This window comes from Myxocyprinus asiaticus, chromosome 38 (genome assembly GCF_019703515.2).
Source record: "Myxocyprinus asiaticus isolate MX2 ecotype Aquarium Trade chromosome 38, UBuf_Myxa_2, whole genome shotgun sequence".
NCBI lineage: Eukaryota > Metazoa > Chordata > Actinopteri > Cypriniformes > Catostomidae > Myxocyprinus > Myxocyprinus asiaticus.
In genome coordinates, this window is record NC_059381.1 from 34,914,759 (window position 1) to 34,931,827 (window position 17,069).

The 17,069-nt window shown below is 36.6% G+C and overlaps 3 protein-coding genes across 6 annotated transcripts in view; 1 reads left to right on the top strand and 2 right to left on the bottom strand.

Annotated features, from left to right (window-relative positions):
* LOC127429345 (septin-8-A) overlaps window positions 1-2,228 on the bottom strand; it is a 79,940-nt gene extending 77,712 nt beyond the window's left edge. For both annotated transcript variants that reach the window (XM_051678322.1, XM_051678323.1), the window contains exon 1: window positions 2,109-2,228. In XM_051678322.1, coding sequence (XP_051534282.1) covers window positions 2,109-2,138 — 30 coding nt within the window. In that variant the 5' untranslated portion in view covers window positions 2,139-2,228. The remainder of the gene's footprint in view (window positions 1-2,108) is intronic.
* An 863-nt stretch (window positions 2,229-3,091) lies between these two features.
* Window positions 3,092-5,954, top strand: LOC127429349 (ankyrin repeat domain-containing protein SOWAHB-like). Its single transcript, XM_051678332.1, has one exon. The coding sequence runs from the start codon at window positions 3,173-3,175 to the stop codon at window positions 4,532-4,534; it is 1,362 nt and encodes a 453-aa protein (XP_051534292.1). The 5' UTR covers window positions 3,092-3,172; the 3' UTR covers window positions 4,535-5,954.
* A 5,021-nt stretch (window positions 5,955-10,975) lies between these two features.
* The window catches only part of LOC127429328 (protein Shroom1-like), a 69,308-nt gene continuing 63,214 nt past the window's right edge, over window positions 10,976-17,069 (bottom strand). For all 3 annotated transcript variants that reach the window (XM_051678290.1, XM_051678291.1, XM_051678292.1), the window contains one exon: window positions 10,976-16,154. In XM_051678290.1, the coding sequence (XP_051534250.1) occupies window positions 15,903-16,154 (252 nt within the window). In that variant the 3' untranslated portion in view covers window positions 10,976-15,902. The remainder of the gene's footprint in view (window positions 16,155-17,069) is intronic.

The window sequence follows — 17,069 nt, forward strand, 5'->3', positions numbered from 1 at the left end:
ACCCAGAGGTAATGTGGTAGAAACATTAATGTGAATATAAAAGTCTTTCACATACCACTTAATTGGACAAGTCATATATAAAATGAAAGCACTCATTCTCAGAAATGTGATTATACAGTTTATTTTGTTGCCCTATTACCACAATACCAAAAGGGAGGATCTCAGCTTTCTAATGACACCTAGATTGAGCTTCTAGTCCACTCAGAGGCCGAGATATTCTATGAAACAATGGGGATGGTGCATGAACTGAAAATTAGACTGAATGTCTATGAATGAGCACATCTGTGAGGGCTAAAATGCATTAGAGCGCCACCTATATTTCAGATCCTCATTCTGTGATGGAAGGTGATAGAGGAAAAAAAATAATCCTAGTACTTGCTGCAATCCATTGGAATAAAATCAAACTTTTTAAAGGGAGACAGTGAAAACAGAACCAGAATTAGATGCTTACAAATTTAGGACAACAACAAAAGAAGATTTTTGTTGTTGTTGTTGAAATTTCTGTTCATCATAAGATCGTAAACATATAAAATATTTTTTTAATGAATAACTGGAGTCTTTTTTTATTATTTGGGGGGTGTTCTGAAAAAATTAGACCAATTTTCTGCAATTAGCCCACAGTATGTGTGAATGGTGAACTTTTAAGAAAAACATAATACACGACATCATTATTTTAATAATAATCAAGGGGGCCTGGGTAGCTCAGCGAGTAAAGACGCAGACTACCACCCCTGGAGTCACGAGTTCAAATCCAGGGTGTGCTGAGTGACTCCAGCCAGGTCTCCTAAGCAACCAAACTGGCCCGGTTGCTAAGGAGGGTAGAGTCACATGGGGTAACCTCCTCGTGGTCGCTATAATGTGGTTCTTGCTCTCGGTGGGGCACGTGGCGAGTTGTGCGTGGATGCCGCGGAGAACAGCGTGAAGCCTCCACACGCACTATGTCTCCGCGGTAATGCGCTCAACAAGCCACGTGATAAGATGCGCGGATCGACTGTCTCAGATGCGGAAGCAACTGAGATTTGTGTCACTACCCCACCACGAGGACTTAAGAGTGCTTTGGGAACTGGGCATTCCAAATTGGGGAGAAAATAAATAAATAAATAATAATAATCATTATAATATTTATGCCACTATATCTAAACACTATGCAACACTGTTTTGCTATTTAAATGGTCATTTTCATTTTTGTTTGGGCCATGGGTTAAATTATTCATCTTAAATTGCCATGTGAATCAATGGCAGCACTTATCAATAGAGTCGATATTAAAGAACCAGTAACCAATTAAGTAGAAAAGTGTGCTTATCGGTAGAAAAATATCGGTCAAACCAATTATCAGCCTTAAAACTGCATACTGCTCCGTCTGTTTTCTGTTTCAGTGCAATGCACTAACCACTAGCAGGCTTTCTGCAAGATCTCATAATCTGCTTATGTTTCACACCTACAGGCAATCATCCTAATTTTCAACAATTCCAAAGATCCCATAATTGGCCTTTTGACACCCTTATGTGTGATCTCACACTGAGGGGCCACATGCTGGTCTCTAGTTACAAACATTACAAACTCTAGTGTGAATGAAGACTTTTCAGAACACATGCTCATCAATGTTTGCCACATATGTGTGCTTCATTCTAGTCTGAATGGAGATTTGTATGCAGTCTGAGTAAACAGAGCTTTTAGCAGACTAACTTTAGAACCAGCCCTTATGTGCTTATACTACTGACATACACCAATAGTGAAATTAATCTGTACTGTAAAGCATCAGTCTACAGATCGCGCACATATCAGAGTAAATTCAGATTTGAACATAAGCAACATTCCAGAGTGAGAAAAGACATGAAATGCTTTAAACACACCAACAATGTAGAAATACCGAATATGTCCATAATCAAGTTAAAAAAGACAGATACTTGACCTGGTCTGACAAGTAGTAAACGTATAGTAAATAAACAGTGTTAAATTCTACTGCTACAGGAGATTGAGTCATTTGGGCTAAACTCGAGTAGCGCTCGTGCTAGTCCCAATTCATTTCAGAAAACATATAAAGAATGTGAGAGTCTAAGTGAAAACAGGACTCTTAAAGGAAGAAATGGTTAAAAATGTTACTTACAGAAAATATATCTACATCCGTGGCCGCCATGATGAGGAATGTATATGTTTAGTGCTGAGATAAGGCGAAAGGGAGCTGCCTTGGTCTCTCTCTCTCTCTCCGTTCACTGACACACTCTATTGAACGGTTGGAGAAATGACGAATGTTACTATGGTGAAGGGCTGGCTAATGTATATTAATGACGCACAGTGACGTTCGCTCAATAGGTCAGACGTTGGTAAGACAACTGGCAAATCAACGAATCCAACTACAGCGAGGGCTGGGCTGGGCTTTTGAATATTAATTAGGTTGGACGGGCCAGCTTGGTTATGAAGCAACGTGAGATGGCCAAATTAATATTCATGAGTTATTATTTTGCCATAGTAGGAATCGCGAAATCTTCAGTGCGTGCAATATGGCTTCTTCTTGGAAACTCCCACTGGCCTCAGGAATGCCTTTTCTCAGCCTTTTCCCAAGACCTGGCAGGATACATTTCCTCAGTAATAAAATATGCAATTAATTATCAATTATGATCCACACCAGACTGTTTAATGGCATGCAGTCATGCGGTTGGGCTGATATACACTCATACAGGACAAATACATACATTTAATGCTTTATTTAAACTAGGAATAAAGAGAAAGCTGTTTAAATAAGCCTTTTTAATAATAACAATACCCAAATAATAACAATGAATAGTTCATTTTTGTTGTTAGATTGCATAGTAATGTTGTTGTTACTTAATATTATAGATGGTGTTTAGTAAGTAAACTGCTTAACTTGCTAATCCAGTTATGCTTCTACCTGGCAATGCTATATTATACTATAAAAGGAATAATTTTAGGGTTCGATATTCAGGAAAATAAAATAAGTTCCATTTTTTTTTTTTTTTTTTTTTTTTAACCGATTACTATATGCTGACGTCACAGTGCCGGCCCCACCCATGTTTGACCTGAATATTTTATGTAAATAAGGTTTCACGTGAACATTCCGGAAAACAGGTAAGGCGGCGACCGTCCAGGTGCTTTTCGAGGACGGAGGCTCGAGAGAAATGTTCATATTTGGGACGTTTTTTAAAAAAAAAAATGGATTTGACTCAAGAGGCAATTTTAAACATGTTAATAGAAGGGGGAGGAAAGGTGAAAAACTCCGATATACTGAGCAAGTATAAAGGGGCCCTAAATTGCAGTGATCCGGCAGAGAGGAAACAAAACAGAGAACTTTTCAAGACGTTTGTGAATCAAATTGCAATTGTGAAAAAATTGCAGGACACCAAGTATATAGTCCTAAAGAAAGTTTATCTGAATTTACTAGAAGTCTCTGAGGATAAACATACCCCAAGAGAAGAGGATGAAGAAGATGGATCAAATGCAGTAGAAGATTTCCAAAATGCACACCAGAAAACTTTGAGCAGATCTTCCTCAAAATCTTCAGACAGCACAGTGGTGGGACCTTCTCCTATAGAGGTTGCTTTAGAAAGAAGCAAGAATGTGGACCTAACATCTAAAATGTTTCTACATTTCACCTTTCCTCTCAAATCTGACCCTGATGACTTGGACAAACATGAAGCGGTGTGCCCTGCCAAGAAAGAGGTGAGCACAAACAAACCGTATGCGCTGCCTTTACGAATGCCCCCAGTCAACATCAGTCATCATCATAACAAGATAACCTCCAGCGAGCACTCAGGATCTGTCAGCTTCGCTCAAGAGCCTCATTCCTCACCTCAAAGTAAGTGGAGACCGTCAACAGACAGTGTCGCCAGCGCTGGCGGCTCCCCACAGGTGAGGAGACACTTCAAGACCCCTAAACAGTCCGACGAGCCCAAGTACTCACACCAGTGCCCGCTTGACTTCCTGGAACATCAGTGGCTCGTGAAGTCTGCGGCCGGTCAATGGAGTCAGGTGTACGGCCTGCTTCTGATGGACGTTCAGCTTGCAGAGAAGAAGGACTTCATGTCTGGTTTCACGGCCCTACACTGGGCTGTCAAGTGTGGAAACTTTGAAATGGTCTGCAGAATTGTTGACTTGTCGAGGAAAAGTGACCGTGTGGTGGACGTCAACGCCAAATCACACGGCGGTTACACACCGCTGCATATCGCTGCTATTCATAGTCAGCTCAATTTAATTGACCCGCTAGTCCAATATGGTGCCAACAGAAACCTTAGGGACAACTATGGTAAGAAACCGTACTACTATCTGCCCAAAGAGGTTCCGAGGGAGCTGAGGCAGCTTCTAGGGGACCCAAAAGCCATCAACCGGGAGTTGCGTCAGGTTCGGGATGACAACGACCCGCAAAAACACACAATAAGCCACCTCTTCCAGCAGCCCCTCCTGGTGGGTCTCAAGAAGAAGAACAAGGCCAGAGTACCGTTCATCTCCGTGACTGAAGATGCCAGAGAGGATGAGCCCTTGCCACACAAACAGAGGCTATCGGATGTGTTTCACTAATTGAGCCTATTAATGTGGAACTCTCTAAGTTTCTTATGGTCACTTGTTGGGAAACGCAAAATCAAGGCTCAGTTTAGGTATATATAAACAAAATACATGTTCACGCAAATCTTACATATTATTTTAATCATCCCTATTATGTGTGATATGTTTAACTTAGGTTAGAGAGGTTAGGAGAATGTTAGGGGAATGTTTCCCTAACCTACAAGGAATGTTCTATTTCCGTAAAAAAAAAACTTTCCTGTCTAACCAAAAGAAAGCGATAGAAATGTAAATTCTGGGAACCAAAAACTAATGTTCCCAGAATGTTCTGGGGACCAAAAATTGCTAGCTAAGTTATTAAATGCAGAACTGAATGACTGAATCATAGACTGTATCTATGAATCGGCCTTATGTGAGATTCTAAATAAATGGTGAACTTCAAAAGAATTCCCTGATAGCACACGTACATCACCCAGATGTCTATTTGATGTGTGTGTTTACATCTGGAAGACATATATTTTAGATTGTCTGCTCATCTGCAATATGTCAATAAGACATTCATCAGATGACTTTGAGACGTTTATGATTTAGAATGTTTGTAAATCTGATCTTTTTAAGATGTTTAGCAGATGTTAATTAGATTGTGATGCTCTCCAGATGGAAATACCTTAAACAGACATCTCGGATATACTTGTGCTATCTGGGTTCTTGTGTTCTCTTCAAAATGTATGATATTGTATGTATCAGATTTGTATAATAGTCTTATATAATGTACTTCTTTCCCATGTAAACAGAGCTATATTTCTGAGAGTAATTATGGATGATTGAAAATCATGAGATTATTCAAAAGGATCATAAACTTAGCTAATGTTAAAGTATGAGTGCTATTTCTCAAGGTGGGAGCATAACTCTTTGGGAGTGGCCAAACTTGTTTTTATTGTTCTTTTCTGTCTGTTTAAGCGTCAGGAATGTTTCGCAGGAACGTATTGTGAAAAGAAACTTTATTATGTGATCAGAATTGATATGATCTGAAAGTTGCTGTAGATGCTCAGAATTGATCATCTGAATTCATACAGCCTTTGGTTTTTATCTTGTTCATTTACATACATGTGTTTGTATCATGTATTACTGATATATTTTACTATTTATCATAAATGTACTGTATATGGGTCAATGATGTGACACCTTCTGTATTTGTTCATTTTTTTTTTTTAAAGTAGCATGAATCTGTAGTACCTCTAAAATATATGAAACCACTTTTAACTTTCCCATGTTTTTTGGGGTACAAGTAATTTTTTCACATTTAAAGTGTTTAAACATCATGTGGTATAATTTTTATTTTTATTTTTTATTTTTTTATCTATTTAAAAGCACTCAGAAAGTTTTTTAACTTTTATGTTTTCATACTTGACATATTGGTTTTGTATTGCTGAGCAAATCACTGATGCATTTTCATTATAATTTCCATCATAATACATAAATAACTGTTGTCTCTGGATGATTGTTTTATGTGAATCACACAAAACGTCCATTTTGAGACATTATACAGCAGAATGCAAAGGACCACTGGATCCATGTTGAAGGCTACTGCCACGCTTTAAAGGCGCACTAAGTTTTTGCTAATTAAAATTTTTTACACATAAAGACATGAATAACATTTTTTAGAGATATGTTGAAAATGATATACACTCACATAAGATGAAGACTCAAGTCATATCAGAAAGCCTATAAAAGCTGTTTAATTGTACATGGAGCGGGTCACCCCCTCATGGGCGTTGCCATGTTGACAACCATCAATACTGTGTCATGCAATGGTCATCAATGGTACCAATGATGGTGCGGTATTGATTAATAGGAGTGTGATCCACCAGACAGTCCAACCAGAATGAGTGAAAGTGGAAAGATAAAATGTCCAAATGAGAAGTCCCTGCTGGAGTGACTAAACAGCTACGACCTGCAGCTCTCACGGCACGGATAAGCAGCGCGACATCAAACACCAAGCGTGACACATAGCGTGTTCCTCTTATTATTATCCTGGGGCGTAGATTCTGGGGGACACGAAATGTAGGCTGTTATTCACTCTCATATCCAATACAATTAAATTATTGTAAACTCATGTAAACAGCACAAATCCAATATGGTAACACTGTTCTGTATAGGTGCAGTACTCATGACTCATGTTTTTAGTGCTTTTAGAGCAGTTCACGTGCACTGTAAAATAAAAGTATTGCAGGTTTTAAACATTCACAATTCCAAACATTTGTAACCGCTACAAGTTATTTTACAAATCTACAAAGGTGGCACTGTATAACATAAAAGGGGAAGATGTAAGTGTTTCACCAGATGCATAACATTGTGAACGATACACAACACTTTCTGTGTCAAAATAAAAGCTCCACCTTGTTCATTCACAAAAAAGTTTTAAGTAAAAATTATATGAGGATAAATAATGTTTTTTATTAAGCTACTATGTATCATTGTATATAAAATATAACTGTGCGTATCAATGAAAACTGATCATTCTCCCTTATGTTAATTTAGTAAAAAACTGAGGATACATGACCATTATTTAAAAATAGATTTTTATTCAGTGCCTTTTAATAAATTGAATCTACTTGGCTACAATGGCTGTTTGGATGAAATTATGGTTCCTCTGATTAAAAAAAACATAAAAAATCACTTTTGAGCCATTTCAGAGCAAATACATCATTATCAAGATATATATTGAATATCGTGAACAGGATGAAAAATATATATATACACTGGTGGCCAAAAGTTTGGAATAATGTACAGATTTTGCTCTTATGGAAAGAAATTGGTACTTTTATTCACCAAAGTGGCATTCAACTGATCACAATGTATAGTCAGGACATTAATAACATGAAAAATTACTATTACAATTTGAAAAAAATATTCAGAACTTCTTAAACTACTTCAACGAGTTCTCATCAAAAAATCCTCCATGTGCAGCAATAACAGCTTTGCAGATCCTTGACATTCTAGCTGTCAGTTTGTCCAGATACTCAGGTGACATTTCACCCCACACTTCCTGTAGCACTTGCCATAGATGTGTCTGTCTTGTCGGGCACTTCTCACGCACCATACAGTCTAGATGATCCCACAAAAGCTCAATGGGGTTAAAATCCATAACACTCTTTTCCAATTATCTGTTGTCCAATGTCTGTGATTCTTTGCCCACTCTAACCTTTTCTTTTTGTTTTTCTGTTTTAAAAGTGGCTTTTTCTTTGCAATTCTTCCCATAAGGCCTGCACCCCTGAGTCTCCTCTTTAATGTTGTACATGAAACTGGTGTTGAGCGGGTAGAATTCAATGAAGCTGTCAGCTGAGGACATGTGAGGCGTCTATTTCTCAAACTAGAGACTCTGATGTACTTATCCTCTTGTTTAGTTGTACATCTGGCCTTCCACATCTCTTTCTGTCCTTGTTAGAGCCAGTTGTCCTTTGTGTTTGAAGACTGTAGTGTACACCTTTTTATGAAATCTTCAGTTTTTTGGCAATTTCAAGCATTATATAGCCTTCATTCCTCAAAACAATGATTGACTGACGAGTTTCTAGAGAAATCTGTTTCTTTTTTGCCATTTTTGGCTTAACATTGACCTTAAGACATGCCAGTCTATTGCATACTGTGGCAACTCAAAAACAAACACAAAGACAATGTGTTCATTTAATTAACCTTTCAACTGTGTTTGATATAATGACAAGTGATTTTCTAGTATCAAATGATCAATTTAGCATGATTACTCAAGGATAAGGTGTTGGAGTGATGTCTGCTGTCTAGATTTGATCAAAAATGACTTCTTTCAAATAGTGATGGTGCTGAATAGTGATGTTTTTTACATCAGTAATGTCCTGACTATACTTTGTAATCAGCTGAATGCCACTTTGGTGAATTAAAGTACCAATTTCCTTCTGAAACAGCAAAATCTGTACATTATTCCAAACTTTTGGCCGCCAGTGTGTGTATATATATATATATATATATATATATATATATATATATATATATATATATATATATATATATATATATATATATATATATATACACACACACACAGTGTTGGGGAGTAACGGGATTATGTATTTAAAATACAAAAAATATAAGTAACTGTATTCCACTACAGTTACAATTTAAATCATCTGTAATCAGAATACAGTTACATTCAAAAAGTATTTTGATTACTGAAGAGATTACTTTGCATTTTATTGTCATTTGTTTCATTTAATATTTAGTCCTTTCAGATGGAAAACATTTATTTTCACATCATTCTTATGATGTTACATTCATATGAGCAGAAGAAATAGAAATAAACCTTGTGTAAATTGTCAGCTTTATGCTAAGCTAAAATGCTATTTCTAGCCATTTTACATGGACATGTTACCAGACACGATCATATTTTTTTATCAAGAAAATTCATGTTGGATCATAACTTCTTTTTTTCTAGTAAGACCTTTGATATTAGGGCAAAAATCGTATTCTTGATAATAAGTTTTGTTTTCCTGAAAAATATCTAAAAATCCTTAAAACAAGATCAATTTGATTGACCTTGTTTTAGAAACAACACTGCATAAGATATTTAGGTTTTTCAGAGAATGTATTTTTAACATGTGTATTTTGTCTTACTGTACTGGCAGAGTTTTTATAGTCAAAACAAGTGAAAAAATCTACCAGTGCTGAAGAAGTAATCCAAAGTATTTAGAATATGTTACTGACCTTGAGTAATCTAACGGAATACGTTACAAATGACATTTTACAGCATGTATTCTGTAATCTGTAGTGGAATACATTTCAGAAGTAACCTTCCCAACTCTGTATATATATATACAGTATATATATATTTATACTAGCCATATCGCCCAGCCCTGCTGCAACCCCCCCAATGTTCAAGCCAAATCGACGCCTTTGGTTAAACCCATGACTGTCTCTCTTTTGTAAAACACAAAAGGGTTTGTCAAACTGGTTTGGAAGAACATGAGTAAAGATGACAGAATTTTAATGTCTGGGTGAACTATCCCTTTAAAACCTCAAATTTGACTGTATCAGTGATTTTTATTAAACTGTAGCCTCCCTAAAACCAGACAATGAATACAAAGTGTTTTGAATATAGATTCATCTTTGAGAGCAATGTGTGTGAGAGAAACAGGCTTGGGCTTGTAATGTGTGCTTGGTGTCTGAATTTGCTGGTCATGTGAGCTGGTTCAACCACGAGTAGATGTGGCAGTCTTGCTGACACTATGTGATTCGTATGGGAATTTCACTTTTTTAATGTGGACCTAAGATCAGCAGTTTATGCTCAAACTGATTAAGATGCAGGAATGAAAACTAGTGTTGGGTGTGTTCAAGCCACTTAAACTTTCTGGACTGACTAGATCTAAAGTGAGCAGTCTGCTTAGGGCTGTGTCTCTTATTGTTCCTATGATGCAATGTTCCCTGTCAGCTCTGACTCTGTGCCCTTGAGACACAGCACACGTTTCGGCCTCTGAATTCATTAGTTGGGGAAACAAGATGCCTTAAGACACTGGTTTGCATGATTTTGACATGCATGCCAAGCCCTTTTCTGTCATGTCTTTTTAATAGAAGATCAACAGTGTCTCCCTAATATTAGGCGAAGAGAACATAGACTTTGTTTATTAATAATAATAGGCAAATAAAAAACGAGATGACTAATTAAAAGAAATGTAACCATTAAAGGAATGTTCTTTTTTATTATTGAAAAAAATCACGTTTACAGTAAGGTACTTACAACGGAAGTCCATAATCTTTAAATGCCATTTCGTAAGTAGCCTATAGCCACAGGACGTAAAACATTTGACATTTTAACATGATTTTAGTGCGATAAAATTGGGGATTTTCGGCATTATGTCGTTCACTAAATTACTTAGGCTCAAGAAAACGTAATCTGATAACGAATACATACCTGATAACATTAGTGTACGTCTCATAACACACTCACTATGATGCTATGAACACTTTATTTACTATCACCTTTACTAAGACCTGAATCAATACCTAAATGAATGAATGTTAAGATTTTAGCTTTAATTTACAATGGAGCACATGTAGGGTGTCCTTGCTTATGTTATTCATGTTCATTTGAAAATCAGGGCTGACGCAGTTTAATCCATAGCATGCTCTTCTCAAGATTTATTTAAAGATAAAAAAAATAAATAAAAAAAATAAAAAAGATAGACAAATGGAGAATTTCTATAACATTCCACTCAAAACAGCTCAAACACACATTTCTCCCATAGGCTCTTGTTAGAAAAAAGCAAACACTTGTCAGAGAAATGGCAGACGGCAACAGCTGCTATACAGGATTGGTCAGAAACACGCCGAAAGTGGGGCTTAGTGAAGGGTCAATTAAGCATATTTTCCCACAAATTCTCATTGTTGTATTGCAAAAAAAAAATCTCATTCCCATTATCATCATGTCCGGACACAATGTTTTTATTATTAAAATCAGCATAAAGACAGTACAACAAATACTACTATTGACTTACAGTTGCACTTCAAAAATGTACATTAAAGAGAATTTTAGAGTAAACTATGTTTAAATGTCATAAAAATAATGTCATAAAGCCAAAAGACCCTGATGATTTTAAAAATAGGCTTCATTTTCTTTTATTGTAAGCTGAAATATGACTTATACATTTCTTGACAGTTTTCATGCAACTTACCTGTATAGATTATTTTTGCTGATCATGATCAAATCATTAAACAACAACCTGTTATTCAACATTAAATATAGTTTGTTATCCACAAAACTCTGTGGACTCCTTGTGTAAGTGTACAAAGACCTTATTAAACAGAGTAAAATCTTCAGTTCTAATGAAAACAAATTTAAAGTGCACAGGAAATATCATTATTTTCTTTATTTACATGATAACAAAAGTAATGGAAATATGCATTCCACTTAACAAATGCACTGGAAAGAGCCAAGGCAAATAATACATAGCACAACCACAAGAGGGAAGCAAAGCAAAACAGTCCACACAATGATAAACATTCACAGCACACTACATATGGTACAAACGCTATTATTGACAGTGAGTGAATGTGATGGATGGATTTCAAACAGTGCAAAGAGTCTCACACACAACCATTTCATAAGCTACATCCAGCATCTCTGACCGCAGAACACATCTGATTGCTCAATGCCAGATGAAAGGGAATGGTGGTGGACTTGTATATATACAACAGGAAATAGCATCTGATGCTTCTAAAGAATGTGTCCATGTTGTTGTAGGGTGCCGTTTCTGTGGACAATGAAAATTTGAAGGCCATGAAAACACGGACCCTTGACGGAAAACTCATAACCTTTCTCTGTTCAAAGACCAAGCAAACTTTGATTTGTTTAACCAAACGAAAATGGCAAATGGTGATACATTCCCCCCAAAAAGTTAAGAAAATGTGAGAGAAAACATTTCTAAGAGTTCATTTTCCAGCCAATTTTGACATGGTAGCCTATTGAATATATTTTGAAACGCAATGTCTATATCATCAATACAATTTAAGGTTTGGGAGGTCAAATGATTTTAGACTAGTGATGGGAAATCCAACTCATTTCCGCTAAATTTTTGGTTCTTTCGAACGGTTTGTATCAGTGTACTGTTACTGTTGTGACCAAATCGTTCAGTCTGATTTGCGAAGTATTCAGAGTGGTTCACAACAAGGTAGCGACTGCAGTCATTGCTATAGCGATATATGACTATTGTCCTGCTAGGATCATGTTACACCCGGTTCTCGTCTCATTTCAACTCGTCTGAGTGACAAAAGATGAGTGGATTAGTGTTGACTTGTAAATCATGACTGTGCAAAAAACTTTGAATAATGTCATTTTATAAAATCTTAAATTCTGTTCAAAATTGCTGTTCAAATGCTGATAAATGGACACAATATATACACTACCAGATAAAAGTTTGGACACACTTACACACTGTTTATTATTACTATTAACTAGGGATATCATAAAATATTGATATATTGATTATTGATTGGCATGTTATTTTAACACTATACTTTTGAGACATCGATATATTAACATCTGTTGACATTTAAATTAGAAGCCTAATTTGCGTGCTTAACAGTCTGATGTAGTAGCATTGGGAGACCACAAGAGGGTGATATATCATTTACTAAGACCGTTCGCGGGTAGGAAAGGCACAGGTGTCACACACAGGACGCATCAATGCGGTGCAGCAGATGGCAGTCCAAAGTTACAAAGGTTTTGTACTTCTTCAAGAATGAACAAAGTGACTTTAATGAGTTTGCAGGTTAGTGTATGAAAATGTGCAAAGTTACGTTTAGAAATGGCGACATTTATTGTGCAATTTCTCTGTATGTACCACTGAACAGGTCTTTTATTGAAGCTGCCAAACCACAAAAAGACTTGTAACTGAAAATACATTTTGTAGTCTATATGAAAGATGCATATACACAATATAATATACAGTGATGGCTAGAGTAAATAATCTTTGTCCTTAGATAATGATTTTGGTCTAATTTAATGAGAAACTATGCGAGATGAGCTGCGTGACACAGCAATATTTCACCAAGAAGTATTCATCAATGCCAAGAACAGAAAGTTGTGGCTGCAGTGGGCCTGTGTACCTCAGCAGAAATCGAGATTCATCAGACCAGGCGATGTTTTTCCAGTCCTCAACTGTCCAGTTTTGGTGAGCCTGTGCCCACTGAACCAGTCTGGCCATTCTCCTTTGACCTCTATCAACAACAAGGCATTTCCATCTGCAGAACTGCTGCTTTATTTTTTCCATCATTCTGAGTAAATTCTAGAGACTGTTGTGCGTGAAAATCCCAGGAGATCAGCAGTTACAGAAACACTCAAACCAGCCCATCTGGCACCAACAATCATGCCACTGTCGAAATCACTGAGATCACATTTTTTTTCCCCATTCTGATGGTTGATGTGAACGTGAACTGAAGCTCCTGACCCGTATCTGGATGATTTTATGCGTTGCACAGCTGCCACACGATTGGCTGATTAGATAATCGCATGAGTAAGTAGGTGTACAGATGTACCTAATAAAGTGGTCCTGAGTTTATAATACATAGTATTTTATGTCTTTTTTTTTTTTTTTCATGAAATACATACATAGGCAAAATGTATATTTGTCTACAAAACTAATTTCAAGTATTAAAGCATAAACCTTCAGATCAAAAGGTTTTTCCTTTTACAGGAACATGAGAAACATAAATTAAGTGAATTGTGTCCAAACTTTTGACTGTCAGTGTATTAATGCACATTGCCATAAACAACCTACAGTTAGGCAAATAACCTTGGTGGAAGAACTGTTATCCAATTATTAATAAAAGTATATAGTTAATAATATTATGGAGCATTGGTGTCTTTTTGCATATTGCTGTTGCCACCATTTTATAAAAGCAATAAGGCACTGGAGAGCGTTACAGTGATTTTACCACGGTTAATGGGGGTTTTAGGCACTCTGTTTCACATCTTGTGGCTTATTGCTCGAAAATAAATGTTTGTTTTCAGCTACAAAAAACAGTAAAATGTTACAAATAGCACAAGTTCAGTGTTGGGTGTATTACTACTGAAATGTAATCTGGTACTAAGATTACAGTACCAGTCATTACATGAGTAAAATTGTAATCAGTAATGTAAATTATTTAGATTACACTTTTTGGGTAATCTAATCTGATTTCTATTGGATTACATGTTTTGATAATCTTATCACTAATTTAATGTATTCAGTTCCAAATGTATTATAACACATATTAAACATTAGTAAACATGAGATAAAACAGCAACTTGCTATTCATATGCATTTGTATGTAAAATTTACACGTACATATTTGTACAAGTAAATAACGCACTAGTTATTGCTGCTGGTTTATTTGTAATATAATCAAAAATGTAATCATGTAATCCATAAAAAATTAACAGTAATCTGGTTACCCACATTTTAAAATGCAATCTGATTACAAGTACTTGACTGTTGTAACCTTATTATCTAATCCAGATGACAAGTAATCTGATACTACCCGACACTGCACAAGTTGCTCCAACATTTGTCAACGTTTGCTGTTAGCATGTTAACGTATGTTCAACTAACATTGGTGTGTTAGTAACATGTCCTTACAGCATAAGTACTGTGATTAGTACAAAAAAAACATGTTTGCTTTGCTGTTGATTCAGAGTCTCAGTACACAAATGTGCAATGATGGCAGTTAAATAAAACGTATGATACACCCCAATCATTTAAAATATCCAACACAACACAACTTTAAAAGAGAATCTTAAGGACAGAACACAATTCTTTTAAGGTACTTTATCGTTAAATACATTCAACATGATAGTGTCACATTAAATTACTGGACAAACAAAAAAATCATGGATGAAAAGCTACACTACGACAGATGTAGCATCAAGTGTCAAAAGAATTAAGACCTGAAATCAGTAAGAATAAACACTTGGGATGGATTACAATATTGTTTTGATGTTCCTAATAAGTTTGTGCAGATTAGTATCAAAAGTGCTTTTTCTTCCTTTTTGGTCATCATTTTAGAGTGCTCTGAGAGTATAAAATGAAAACAAACACAAATATCAAAAATGGCATATTCCTAGTTCATCTACTTTAATCTCATAATAAATTTAAAGGGACAGTTCGCTCTCCCAAAAAATTGTGATGTCACTTACTCATGTTGTTTCAAACCTGTTTGACTTTCATGAGAGTTCATAAGAGATGTAGTGATCTCCAAATCGTTCTTTAGACTCTTTTCAATGAATCAGTTGATCCAGTTCACAAAACCAGTCTGAATGGTTCGTTCATGAACCGGACTGATCTGGTTCTCGAGTTCAGCTCACTGGACGGCACGATTATTAGTGAATAACAATGTAAAGTTCAGTCTGTTTCTTATCCAAAGCTGTCATATGGCTTCAGAAGGCTTGATATATAACGCATGAGTCGTGTGAACCACTTTTCTGATGCTTTTGCTTCCTTTTTGAAGCATGAAAGCTCCAGTCTATATTCAATGTAACTGCATGGAAAAGAGCGATGAGTACTTTCCTCAAAATTTCTCCGTTTGCATTCCACAGAAGAAAGACAGTCATATGGGTATCAAACTGTAAGTAAATAATGACAGAATATGTATTTTGGGTGAACTATTCCTTTAAAGCTTTCCATGGCATCAGCTTAACATTAAACACATCATGAAACAAAGTGTTTCGAAGTTATTACAGTCTCAGGGAAACAAGTGGTCATGTTTGAAAGGCACACTCAGACCCATGTCATTAGCCAGTGTTATGCCCATGGGACACTTCATGGGAGATCTGTAGTTCATAGAGTCTCTGGAGGTGCTGATCTCACTGGATAGAGACCTTTCATCACGGCATACTGTTAAGTAAAGCCTCGAGCTGTTCCTCTCCTAGACGCTGCTTCTCGTCCAAGTCTTTTTGCCGAATGAGCAGGGAGGCCTTGGTCTGGACGAAGCGTCGGTACTCCTGGAGCTGTGTGTCCGTCAGCTGTTTGGAGAGGAAGGTGGACACCAGGCGCTCCCTTCGGTGCAGGTTGTCCTTTAAGTCTTTGGCGTCATCTCTCTGTTTGCACAGCAGACGATGGCGGTTGTCCAGCGATTGCTGTGGATTGAGGAGAGTAGTATGTAGTAAGTTTGTTGATATGTCACAAATCTGGTCATGTCAAACATTTTGAAGAAACTCAATTTTTTACATGTTCTAAAGAAAATGTGAGTGGTTGTTGCCCAGGAAAGACTCACTACCATGATGTTAAAGTGTTGTAGGTGGTTGCAGGCCATTGCTATGGGGTTGCTAGGGTGTTCTAATTGTTTATATTTATCTACTAACAATGTCCAATTGTGTATGTACATGCATCACAGGAGATTTATAAAAATGTTTGTCATTTTATTTTCTGAAAAATTCCCACCACAGTGCCATTTCCATCATATCTCAAATTCTTTGTTGTGTTTAATAGAATTCTGTGCTGGAAATAACGCTGATGGAAATTCCACTTTTTACGTTTTTGAAATAAAATGGCTGACTCTAGCAAAGGCTAATTTCATAGCTAACATTTTATGTATCCTAAATGCACACATTAACCTCGTGTGACCCTGCATCCACATGTGTGGACACTGTATTTTGGCTTTGCTATACGCAACGTATAATTTTAATTAATTTAAACTGACTGAATACTGTTCACAAGACTCTAGACTATAATTTAAGGGTTAACTTCTGCCGCACCGGGTCACGTGACACAACAACATGACGTTGACTTCCTTTAAGTGCTTCTACAGAGCAAACAAAGTGCCTCTGGAAAGAAACTTCTTTAAGTCTTTTTAAAAAAAAAAAAAAAAAAAAAAAAAAAAATTCTCCCCAATTTGGAATGCCCAGTTCCCAATGCACACTAAGCCCTTGTGGTGGCGTACTGACTCGCCTCAAACTGGTGGCGGAGGACGAATCTCAGTTGCCTCCGTGTCTGAGACCGTCAACCCGCGCATCTTATCATGTGGCTTGTTGAGTACATTACCATGGAGACAT

Coding starts and splice junctions, on each gene's coding strand:
- LOC127429349 (XM_051678332.1), top strand. CDS start 3,173: ATGGATTTGACTCAAGAGGCAATTTTAAACATGTTAATAGAAGGGGGA.